Raw genomic sequence first — 12,547 nt, 5'->3', positions numbered from 1 at the left:
ACAGGCACCTCTTGGCATTAGTTAGCATACCTCATGCTGGCTATGTCAATACTATCAGCATGCTGATAGGCTCGGTAGTGCTACGCTGGTTAGCACTACAGATGAAAGGGACTTGGGGGTCATGACTGACCGCAAGATGAACATGAGCCTTCAATGCGATGCTTCAGCTAGTAAAGTGAGCAAAACGCTGTCTTGCATCCATAGATGCTTCTCAAGCAAATCCTGGGGTGTCATTCTCCCATTGTACTCAGCTTTGGTGAGGCCGCAGCTCAAGTACTGTGTCCAGTTTTGGACTCCACAATTCAAAAAGGATGTGGAGAAGCTTGAGAGAGTGCAGAGGAGAGCCACACACATGATCAGAGGTCAGGAAAACAGACCTTATGATGAGAGGCTGAGAGCCATGGGGCTCTTCAGCCTGGAAAAGTGCAGGCTCACGGGTGATCTGGTGGCCACCTATAAATTTATCAGGGGTGCTCATCAGGATCTTGGGGAACGTGATCCTGTCATCCCTTGGGGCACAAACGTTCCCCAGAGTGCCCCAAGGGATGACAGGATCAAATGGTCACAAACTCCGCTGTGACCGATTCAGGCTGGACATAAGAAAGAACTTCTTCACTGTCCAAGCCCCCAAGTTTTGGAATAGACTGCTGCTGAAGGCAGTTCAAGCACCCACTTTGAATGCCTTCAAGCCACATTTGGATGCTGATCTTGCTGGAATCCTATGATCCCTGCTGACTTCCTGCCCCTGGGGCAGGGGGCTGGACTCTATCCTCCAGGGTCCCTTCCAGCCCAAATGTCTATGAAATCTATGAACCACCTACATCCACACTGCCTGTCCCACTGCAACAGCGGAAGGGATGGATTAAAGACGATCTTTAATAATTAGATTCTGTATGTGGAAAATTATAGCTTTTATAAAATTTTCCATGCATAGAATCTAATTGCTGGGGGAACATTTTAAATTCAGAAAAATTGTTGAGTAAATATGGTACTTTGCTAAATCAAGGTGATGGTAATCTATTATTAATCTGATCCTAACAGCCACTTAGTAATGTTTCTAAATTGCTTTTGGGCATTTTTGGTGGCCTCCACTCCTCCAAAAAAAAAATTCCTATCCAGTCATATGCATCGAAGGTCTGGGTGGCCCTCATGCATACACTATGATCCAGAAGGATCAATGGTTGCCACCATATATATATTTATATATGTGTGTGTATGTATGTATATTAGGGCTGTGCAAAGCTTTGGTCACTGATTTGATTTGGCAGAGATTTGGCCCAATTTGGTGGACAAATCTCCGAATCCAGATCAAATCAGGAGACCCTTTAATCTCTCTGAATCGAATCACAACCCTCCAAATTGATTTGGAGAGATTTGAAAAAATTCGACAATTCAGACATAGACACAGCTTTAAATGTTTTTTCTACATACATCAGGGAACCAGGCGGCTCATGAATACTGAGATGCTGGGGCGGATAGAGCATCCCACAGGAGTGCAGGGGGATCCCCGGTGCACTCGGCAGCAGATCTGGAAGTGGACCAGAAGTACTTCTGGTCCACTTCCAGGTCCACTGGGGAGCACACAGGAAACACACCCCCCCCAGGCCTCCAGGCCCCCAGCTTGGCAACTGGTGCCTCCTGGGTCTGGGAGGGTACCTGGGGTTCCCTCGTGGCTGGTCATCGAGCTGGGGGGCATGGCAGGGGCCCCCACACACACTTGGCAGTAGACCCAGAAGTGGACGGGAAGTACTTCCTGCCCACTTCCGGGTTCTCCGCTGAGTATGTGGGGGGACCCTTGCATTCCTGTGGGACACTCCATCTGCCCCACCATTGCAACGTTCATGAGTCATGCCTGCTACCTTGAGGTACGTAGAAAAAATAAAGCTGTGTCTATGGCCGAATCACTGATTCTCCAAATCCGCATTGAATCTTCAGATTCAGATTCAGTCGAATCGAATTGGGGCAGTGATCCAAATCAACAAATTGAATCTCTGTCCCCAATTCGGGCCGAATCCAAATCGAATACAGCCCATTTCGCACACCCCTAGTGTGTGTGTGTGTGTGTGTGTGTGTGTTTGTATCTATATATGTGTATATATAGTAGGGGTGTGCGAAACAGGCCATATTTGATTTGGATTCAGCCCGAATTAGGAACAATGATTCGATTGATTGATTTGGATCACTGTCCCGATTTGATTTGCCCAAATCCGAATCTGAAGATTTGATGCTGATTTGGAGAATCAGCGATTCGGCCATAGACACAGCTTTAAATGTTTTTTCTACATACCTCAAGGTACCAGGCACGGCACATGAACACTGTGATGGTCGGGTGGATGGAGCATCCCACAGGAGCGCGGGGAGGTCCCCAGCGTGTTTGGCAGTGGATCTGGAAGTGAACCAGAAGTAATTCCAGTCCACTTCCGGGTCTGCCCAGGAGTGACTGGGGGACTCCCCCTATGCCCCCCGCAGTTTGGCAGTCAGCCCCGGGGGGATGCTCGGTGTCCCCCCAGAGCCACTAGTCACTGAACGGGGGGTCCCCTGTGCGCTCCCCAGCAGACCCAGAAGTGGACCGGAAATGCTTCTGGTCCACTTCTGGGTCCACTGCCAAACACGCTGGGGACCCCCCTGCACTTCTGTGGGACACTCCATCCACTTCAGCATCTCAGCATTCACAAGCTGCCTGGTTCCTTGAGATATGTAGAAAAAACATTTAAATCTGTGTCTCTGTCTGAATTGTCAAATCTCTCCAAATCGATTTGGAGAGTTGCGATTCGATTCAGAGAGATTAAAGGGTCTCCTGATTTGATTTGGATTCAGAGATTCAACTGCCAAATAAGGCCAGATCTCCGCTGAATTGAATCAGCAGCCGAAGCTTCACGCAGCCCGTGTGTGTGTATGTGTGTGTGTGTGTGTGTGTGTGTGTGTGATAAGTTAGCATGGAATTCTCCCTATAAAAATAGAATAAATTGAAACGTTCTGCTTTGTCAGAGAGTGAATCACGTTCCCCACTCTTTTTGACATTTGATTTTTATTATCATAGTTGATCTTAGTGATTTTTGTTCATAAGATTCTTTTGCTGCAAACATCTTTTGTCAGTTCTAAGCCTTTCCTAATTGTATTAGAGTAATGGGTGTTACTGAGTGCAAGTATGCACTTGTTTAATTCAGTACTAGCCTAACACTAATCCCAGTACTGATGTCAGGTTCATTCTACATGTTGCTATAAGGAGATGATAGGTGATGGAAACATTTCTATTGTCAAAAATTTACGTGACAAAAGACCATCCGTGCCGATGGCAGATTAAAACAAAAGTAGCTGCTGTTGGTATTTTCTCAGTTATGGTTGTCAACTAACTTCATTTTCTTGGCTGAAGGCAAAGAATTTTTTTACTTGCATGTTGGCTGGGTATTTCAATAAAATAGCTTCACTTACAAAGTTAAGATGTCCTTTGCCTGTAACAAGATGTGCCTGTACTTGGTTGCTGGTTCATGGATCTACTGTGAATAGTGAAAATCAGATGATGGAATCTCTGAAATAGGTCGGGAACTTTGAAAATTTTCAGACCCAAAATTTGATTGCAGACTTGGAAGGTCAGTTGAAAAAAGTAGTTTCCATTGTCTCTTGCTCAGGACAATAATATTTTCACTTTAAGGCATGGAACTTAGACTGTTGTAATTGTAAATATGTTTTCTAATACACCATTGATTTGTATGTATGTAAAAAAAAAAAAGAAGAAGAAATTACATGTGTAAGCTTTCTTACTTGGCAGACTTTGATCTTAGTAGATATATTTTTACCTGCATTTCTGAAATGAAGGGTTAGGTCCTGAAGCATGTTGGTAGGTATCAGGAATGAAATGTTTAGCAGGTCCCCAGATTCAGTTGATAAGAAAGCAGAGGGACCACCTTTTCAAATAAACTGTCTTAACAGAAGGGTCTGAGGCATGGGTGATCCACTCCATAAAAGTTTGAGAACCATGTGTCAAATGTATTTTTCAGTGGTGGAATGCCACTAGCAGGATCTGCTATGATCAGATGTAAGCCCTCAGGATTTATCAGGATTCGCTGTTTTGCTGCTCAGATCTTTTGTTGTTTGTTGAACAAAGCAGCTTCCACAAGATCCATCATGACTCTTCAGTAATGTCACACACCCCTGCGCTTAGGCCTTGTCCACATGGTGTAGAGAAGCTGTTAAAGCCTCTAGTGAACTATGTTGAAGCATGGCTTTTGCTAAGCACTAACCCTGTTTTTCTAACCAGTATAGACAAGGAACCATACATTTGATGAGTCATTATATGATACTAACAAAGATCTCCTTGTTGGAGTTTTACACTGATCTTGTGAGAGAATGAAACGTGGAAAGGATAAGCACTAAGGGCTAAATCAGCATTTAGGCAATATTATGAAAATTACAATAAAATAGTTAAAATTTATGGTGCAAAATGGGAATTACATTAAGTATTCACAAATGATCCATATAGTTAATGTATTCACAGGATAATTGGTTTTAAATAGTAGAGAATATTAAAATTACAGTTTTGGGAGAAGACTCTTGTATTCAGTTTAAATTATGATATGGACTGCAAAATCCTCTATTGTGATAGTTTATACTAGTTATACTGTAATGTGAAAAATGATAGTAACAAGAAAATGTCGTTTCTTCTGAGCAGTTACTGAATTACCAAAGGGTCCCAAGGATCACTATGCCATCTTTGTTAGAATAAGTTGAAACGAATATAATTTTAGGCCCATTTACAAACAAACAAAAAATTACGTGCTGTACTTGCAGTAGGTCCTGCACTAAGAATAGCAGTAATATCTTCATTTGCTTGTCAACCCCTTTCCTCACCCTCTCCTGCTCTTTCTCATTCTGGTTTTTTTTTCCTATCTGATAATCAAGCCTTTCCTCCCAGTTTGGCTACTCAGTCTTTCAAACCCAACCTAGTTGGTATCGCTCTTCTTTCCTCGTCATTCTGTTCATGTGCCCAGTTTGGTTGATGAGATCCCTCCTTCCCTAGTGTGCAAGTTCATCCATATGCCTGTAGTTCTGTGCACTCTCCATGAAACTGGTCTCCATTTTTCCCCCCACTATTGGAGGCTCTGTCTCCCTTCATTCCTTCCTTTCCATTATGCCTGGGGCTAAATACACCTAGACCTCCTCCTTCACCATTACTTTCTTTTTATCTTAAGAGTCATATGGCATGTCAGCATCTTACATTTTACTGGGAAGCTGGGTAGAGCTGAGTTGGAGTATCATTATGCAGGATGGTGTTAATGGGTCCCATCAACCAAGCTGATATGTGACTGCCAGACAGAAGAAATGGGCCACAAGCGGTTCCCCTTTTTCCCTTTCTAGTTTTCTGATATTCACTTATTAGGGTTTTTCTCATTATTAGAGCATTTCCTACAATTTTGAAGCTGGCTCAGTGGAGTACTCAAAAGATACCAGGGTCTATATGGACAAATTATCAAGGTGAGCAGAGAGCCTCACAAGATTGACCCATAAACTGTTATCATAGCTGTGGCTTCAAAAGTACAGCAGTTAATAGGCATGTTTGTATCATGGACTTCATAGATCCTTCTAAAACATAACCTGGCACAATGAAAGATTCTTCAGCAAATGATTCCTCAACAGCATAAAAGCTTTATCTGCATTGAGGTCACCTGTGTAAGTATGGGTACATCTGTACTTGGATGCAAGGGAAGATTGAATCCTGCAGACGGTGATGTTGGCACGAGAGGTGGCACTCTCCCTTCTATGTCATTACCTATGTTTCTGTATGGTTTTGAAGGATGGTGGTAAAATCTGGCCACACAGAAGGGAGAGGAGGGCAGCCCAGCCCCAATCCAGCTGCACGGTAGAAGGGGGCTTGGGATGGCCCCAACCTGGCCCCATGTGGGTGAGGGGTTTGACCTGGCCACAATCCAGCCTTGCAGCAGGGCGTGCCTAATCCCACAAGAGGAAGGGGGCGGGGCCCAACCCCACACTGGCTGGGCAGAGGGAAAATGGCCCAGCTGCCTGGCAGCGGAGGAGGTATGGCCCGGCTCCAATCTGGTGATGTGGGGCAAGTTCATGGCCCAACTCCGACCCACCCCATGGGGCTTAGAATTTTGGCAGTAATGAGTGGTGGTAGTACTGGCGCTGCTCCCCCACCGCCAAATTTCCCAACCCACAGAGGCCCTGTAAGCCTGATTCCAAGACTCTGCAGGTCACCTTTGGCCCATGGCCCAGAGGTTGAGCACCCTGCCTTAGGAGATAGCATCTTTCAGGTGAGATGAAAAAATTGAGGTCTGTACCACTTAGTTCATTAATAAATGTCTGATGTGCTCCTGTCAACTCTAACAAGAGCTAGGGGTGTTAATTGACAATGTGATTATTCTTCCTACTGCTACCGCACACAGTAAGCTTCTTCACTTCATGCCTTATGCTGTTGTGAAACATTCTGATGCTGTGCTACCTGTGTGTCATATTCTGCCCAAAAGATAGCTGTTTCAGTGCTAGTATAAACAGAGCTCGTGTAATAATATTCTGGTGGTGTTTTAGCCGTGTTTAACACCTTTTATTTCAAATACTTCATTTTGCTCTCTTTCAGTTCCATATCTGCCCATAAAATGCATGCAAACATATATTCATATATAATAACAGGTGGTGTTGACAGCAGTGCCTGTAGTTAAAGTCACCATGAACTTTCCATTATGACTGGAGACTGGGGCTCCAGTAGCTTTTAAATTTGCCAAACTTCAGCCATTGGGATTGATATGTTCTCTCCCAGATGTCTGCCATATGCTGAATATTTTTTCAGACCGTTTCAGCAGAAGTGGTTCTGCCATCTCAGATAACAAAGACAGAGGAAAAGGCATTGTTCAGCCCATGTTTAAAAAAGTATCTTGCAGTCAGTTTGAGACAAACTAGTGCATTCAGGCTTTGAAAGAGGAACTTACAGTTTGCCAATGGAATCTCCCTGGTGTCAGGTGTATAATTTTTAACATCCATGTAGAAAGTCCACCCGTGTTTGGTCGGTATATCCTCCAAAAACAACAGATTGTCTGCCATGGGCATGCTCTGCTCCCATACAGCCCCTATTCCAACTGCATTGTAATGCCCACTCAGAGCAACTGAGTGTTCCATCCAGAGACTCCAGGGACCGAGCAGGTAGGTAGTTACTCCTCCCAATTGTCAATGGTCATTTACTCCTCCCAGTTGTAAGCGGCCATTGTGGCACCAGGCTGTGAGACCAGGAACGCTTACGTCTCTGTTCTAAGTCTCCTCTGCTGGCAGAAGAAGTAGCAAATTGACATGAATTCAAAGGACTTAAAAGCCAGAGGATTGAAAGCAACAGGAGAGTCGATGGGTTGGGAGCAATAGTAGCCCAAAGGGGAGAGAGATCAGAACTGTGGGGGGAAGAGAGCAGAGAATGGGACAGGCTGGGCTAATAAGGACAGAAGAGTCAGAACTGCTAGAACACTTCCATCCAGAATGTGAGATTGAACAAAGCATTCATGAGGGTCTTTATGTTCTGTTACTGTCAAGCTGATTATTATGTTGGAAAAATGAAACATCCCTTTATAGTGGCTTGTCCCCACTGAAGAGAACAACCTATTACTGCCACCCATTACTTTTAGTCGGGTAGGTGCTGGGGGTCAGTCTGGTTCTATAGGATGGAATTTAGTTGTTTTCCTTTTCCAATCAGCTGAAGAAATAATATCAAAAGCAACATTAAAAGAACTCTAGTTCTGTCATTTCTTATCTTATGAATGCTTGATTCTGCATTTCAAGGTGGATTATAATTGCATACACAAACTTGTGTATGTAAAACATCTAATTAAGCTTCTTCCAGTAATACCTCCATTTTGGGATCCAAGGTGCAGGTAGCACAGTGCATACACAAAACACGCGCACGCGCGCGCACACACACACGAATTAGTCATAAATACCTGAAGCAGTTTATGGTTTCATCTAGCTTGCAATATTGAACAGGCTGTTCATGTTATTTTTTTTAACATTGTCCTTCCCTGTTCAGTGCAGGAATTGGAAACAAACTGCCAACTACAAAATATTCTGTTTCACATTACTTAACATTTTCCCATAAAAATATGAAAAAATGCTACAGAACTTGATCAAAGTTTTAAAGTCAGTTATTCAATAATGACGATTTTTTTTGTTGCAGGTAAATCTTCAGCCAAGAAACTGACAAAAAAGGTAAGCAAAGTGTTCTTTTTGTTCTTCAAAAGAAGTTGCATTCTTTCTGTTACTAAACCTAATGGACTCCTCTTTCACAACTGTTTTTTGTGTGTGTATGTGTGTTTGTATTTAAAGGAGGTAGATGCTGCACTGGCATGCGTTACAAAAGCTAAACCAGGACCAACCTTTTTTAGAGACCTTGGCGATAAAGGTAATAGTACACTTGGCACTAAAAACTACATTTTCTTTTTACTAATTTAATGTAAATTGAATATATTAAAAGAAATTTCTACAAGCTTTACCTTACTGCAGTCTTCCAAGAAGTTAAATCCCTGATAAAGTATTCCCCCAGCTTTTGAAAGAAGAATAAAGGGACACCAAAGGCTATTCTGGGATGCTACAAAATGTTTATATGTCTATAAATAAATAGATAAATCCTGTTTGATACTCAGAAGGAATAATGGCCTTTGGAAGAAGCAGAGCTCCACACCTTGGAAGAGTAGGTCATAGGCCAAATTGGCCTTTGTTTAAAAAAAAAAAAAATCTTCTTTGTTATGTAATTTGAATAGAAGCTAAAACTAGAAGTGATGTTAGTCCCCCTTCTGGAGCATCCTGATTCTGTGACCAGTAAAGCTTCTTCATCCCTCTTCAGGGACTGCTTTGGAACAACGGGTCTTGGATTCTCTGTGTTCAGAGTGTCCACGTTTAGCCATGTGTTTACACTGGGAATAAAAGTTCTGACCACTTGGATGGTACCATTTATAATAGGAAATCAGTGACTAACAAATAAACTCCTTATGATCTAATTCAGAGCATCTTTATTTCCCCCAGACCTTTTCAAATATAAATCAGAGGATCCCAGCTCCTTTCATTCTTGAATCCTCTTCCCTCTACCATTTTTTTTTTGCAGTAGCAGATACTGCATGTCCCCGAAGCCATCTGTAAAGGAGCCTCATGAATTAGCCAACAGGATATAGTTGTGTAGGCAGGCAGTACAGCCTCCCACTTGCTACATCAAGCCTTAGCATGTAAACTCAACAATACGCCTAAAGCCCACCCATCCAGAAAGTTAGAAATCGATGGCCATTTATGCACATACTTTTTTGTCCTGCAACGTGCCGGAGATCCACCACTTAGGAGCGGACTCAATCGAATCTGTTCTGCAACAACCTGAGACAAACTGCACTATGCGACGTGCAGTTGTATGAGTGGTGAAATGCGCATCAAAGTGCAGAAAATGGCAGTGGTGCACTTTTGAACTAAAGCACCTCCAGTGTGTTTTAGTTCAAAAGTGTGCTGCCACCATTTTTTTCAGTGCTGATGTGCATTTTGCCACTTATGCAACTGCAAGCATCGCAGCACTGGGCACTTTTCAGAGCACCTGGTGCTGTGGCGCTTGCATGTGTAAGAATGCCATGTAAGATAAGCACATTAGGGCTCAAGTAAACCAAGCAAAGGGATGCATTTGTGTAAAACTTTGTCCTGCTGAAGCAGAGCTGGGGACTGTGCAATCCTGACAGGCAGATAAAGAACTAAATACCTGCAAACTGACCTGCTGTTGCATATGTGATAAGAATGGGTAGTAAGGCATTACACTGATACATATGCTGCATGGATCTTCCAACTTTAATTGCTTCTTGCAAGACTCCAGCAGGAGCTTTTGCTGAAGTGCACATGTTGTTGTGGAGTCACTTGGGCTGCCAGCATACTGGAAAAGTGTTCCTACAGCTTTTGCCCACACGAGTAGACTTAGAGTTTGATCTACTACAAGCCTCCTTATTGACCCGGAATTCAGCTCATTAAAAAATACCCCTATAAATTAAAAAAAATAACAACAATAGTACATTTGCAAGTGAATAAAGACTCCACAGCTGTTTTGATATGTAGCTGGGATTTTTTTCTACTGTTAAATGACTCTTGAAATATTCACTGGAGAAAAACTATCATTGGTTCAGTTTGCAGAATATCAAGCTAGGACATTGTGCCTTCTAGTGGACAATTTTAAAACTAGCTTTCACATTCTTGTGTACATAGTTGTGATTGAATATTATGATTATTTTATTTATTAGCAACATTTCCTCTATTCTCAGCTTATCAGTGAAGATTATTTTTGAGGCAGGGGGCAGAAGGGGAGAGGAAAACACTCTTGGGAAAATACAATTTTTTATCCCATTCTAAAAGAAAGGCTCTTGTTTCCAGTTGTGCCCAGGATTAAGTACTTTGTAGTATGTGAAGCTTTATTCTTTTAATTCTTATTTGAATGTAAATACAATTTGTTGTTTTTTTTCTAATTTGTCTATTGCAGCTATTAGACATAAACTTTAAATGATTTTATATGTAATCTCCAAATGTTAAAACATTCACAAAAAGATTTTATTAATTTTACATATAAGGTGAAGTGGTCACATTTCTATAAAAGTAATATAAACAAAAAAAATTGAGAGAGAGATTCACGTAGAAAAATAAAATCTGCTTCATTAACCAGGTGTATGCCGATTTCTGTGTATTTAGTTACAAACAGAGAATATCAAATATAACATAGCTTTCCTTTAAAGCAGAGGTCGGTTTGGAAAAACAATTAGAAATATTTTTTACTTTTTTACTGTTTCTTTCCTTTTCCCTGTTTCACTTAATCAGCTTAAGCTCATTACAGCAACAGCAGAGCTTACAATCTTTCAAACAAACTTCTTCCCTTCACTTTTCACTGTAAGCACCACTGTGTTGTCTGTGATACAGGTCTGTAAGAGAGCATCATCTTCCACATGACGTCTCTTCTCTGGATCTTCATATCTTTCAGGCCATATGCAAATCATACAGGTTCTCTAAGATGTGACCTTGTTATCTAGAACCACTACCACGAATCTCATCCAAATTTTTTTCAGCTTATGCCTCTCTTGCTGCTATATCTTCTCTGAAACTGGTAAGTGCAGCCTTGCCCATTCAAAATGGACTTATCCATTCAAAATGCACTTACCCATTCAAAATGCAAAGATCGTTTTCGTTGCTGCTCACCTTGACCATGTCACCTCTCCCTTTGCATCCCTTGACTGACTCTTTCTTCATCACTTCCAATGCCTTTTGTAGGTTATCCTCATATCTCTTACATTGCTAAGATGCAAACTCCCAAGCCAGTGATACCACACTTTATTACTCTTTTGTTAGAATATTCAAGCAAGTATTTTTCTGCTATTTCCCATGTTATTCTACGTGTGTGGAATTTGCTTCTGTGAAGTCATTTCATTGTCTTCCCTGAACCTTTCCTGAAAACTTGCTTCCTTAAAACTTGCTTTTGCCATGATGCCCACAAAATGAACTCAATAGTAGGCAGCAATAAGTTATGACCTCTGCCTATCATGGCATTGAGTATTGTCTCATTATTTCTTTGTGTCCTCCAGATCCATCTGTGAATGGTTTCTTGTTGTTGAACTCTGCTGGTACAGTGACTAGCATAGAGCAGACCTTGTCCAAGACCAGGGTTCCTAAGTGCTACAGCAGCAGTACAAGTAGTAATTTATGGGTTTTCTGCCAAAAGACTAATAAAGTATTTGTAACCAGAATCCCTGAAATAATACCCACCGTTTGCATAATGTGTCAAAGCCAGTATGTAGACACAAATACCATAGTCCTCACAACCCACTCATTGGTTATGTGGGCTAACATTTCTCTCCTTTTTATACAAGTAGTGAAACTGAAACAGAAGGTATAATGGTTTACTGACTCACTGTATGGCTTGGGGTGACAGGATTAGCATTCAAACTTCTGACTCCTAACCCTGTGTTTTTTATGCCATGCTGCTTTCAGTGAATGAATACTTCTAAACTTTGGAAGTGCACTAAAAAGCAAATTTAGTGTTAAATTATTTCACACCCACTAAAAGCATTGTTGGCTCTGTATAGTAATTAATCAGAAGTTAATTCTTTATTGCTGAGGCTTAAGGTGGATTTCTTATCTATAAATTAAGCAAATACAAATTTTAAAAAGTTGTTTACTTTGAGCAGATAGGAATGTTTAAAGTATGCCATTTGAAATAGCTTCAACATTATATAGTGTTTAGTTCACATGTTAAAAGTAGCTTAACTATTTTTAAAAACTGTTTATGAAAAAGCCCTTTAATTTTATTTTTCTTAAAACATTATCATAGGACAGATGGTTATGATTCTGCTGTTAACCACCCTCTTTATGTACCCTCTATCTTTAGCTTGTATGCAGCTATTTTGACACTTGTCACATCTTCGTATTTTTTTAGGCTTTTCATTTTACTCGGTTGTTCAAAGGAGAACACTGGAATTTTCCTTCAAAAGGCGGGGAAGAGACACTTTCACCTTGTAGAAAGGACATGTTCCTATTTAAAAAAAAAAAAAAAAAA

At 41.4% G+C, this 12,547-nt stretch overlaps 1 protein-coding gene across 1 annotated transcript in view; it reads left to right on the top strand.

Annotated features, from left to right (window-relative positions):
- The window catches only part of MICU2 (mitochondrial calcium uptake 2), a 129,911-nt gene that overhangs the window by 53,933 nt on the left and 63,431 nt on the right, over nucleotides 1–12,547 (top strand). The window contains exons 2-3 of the mRNA XM_019524813.1: nucleotides 8,168–8,199; nucleotides 8,317–8,392. Coding sequence (XP_019380358.1) covers nucleotides 8,168–8,199; nucleotides 8,317–8,392 — 108 coding nt within the window. The remainder of the gene's footprint in view (nucleotides 1–8,167; nucleotides 8,200–8,316; nucleotides 8,393–12,547) is intronic.

Source organism: Gavialis gangeticus, unplaced genomic scaffold (assembly GCF_001723915.1).
Source record: "Gavialis gangeticus isolate Ggan-Ray unplaced genomic scaffold, GavGan_comp1, whole genome shotgun sequence".
NCBI classification, from domain to species: domain Eukaryota; kingdom Metazoa; phylum Chordata; order Crocodylia; family Gavialidae; genus Gavialis; species Gavialis gangeticus.
Note: the sequence above shows the minus strand (reverse complement) of the source record. Positions and strands in the feature narration are given on the sequence as shown.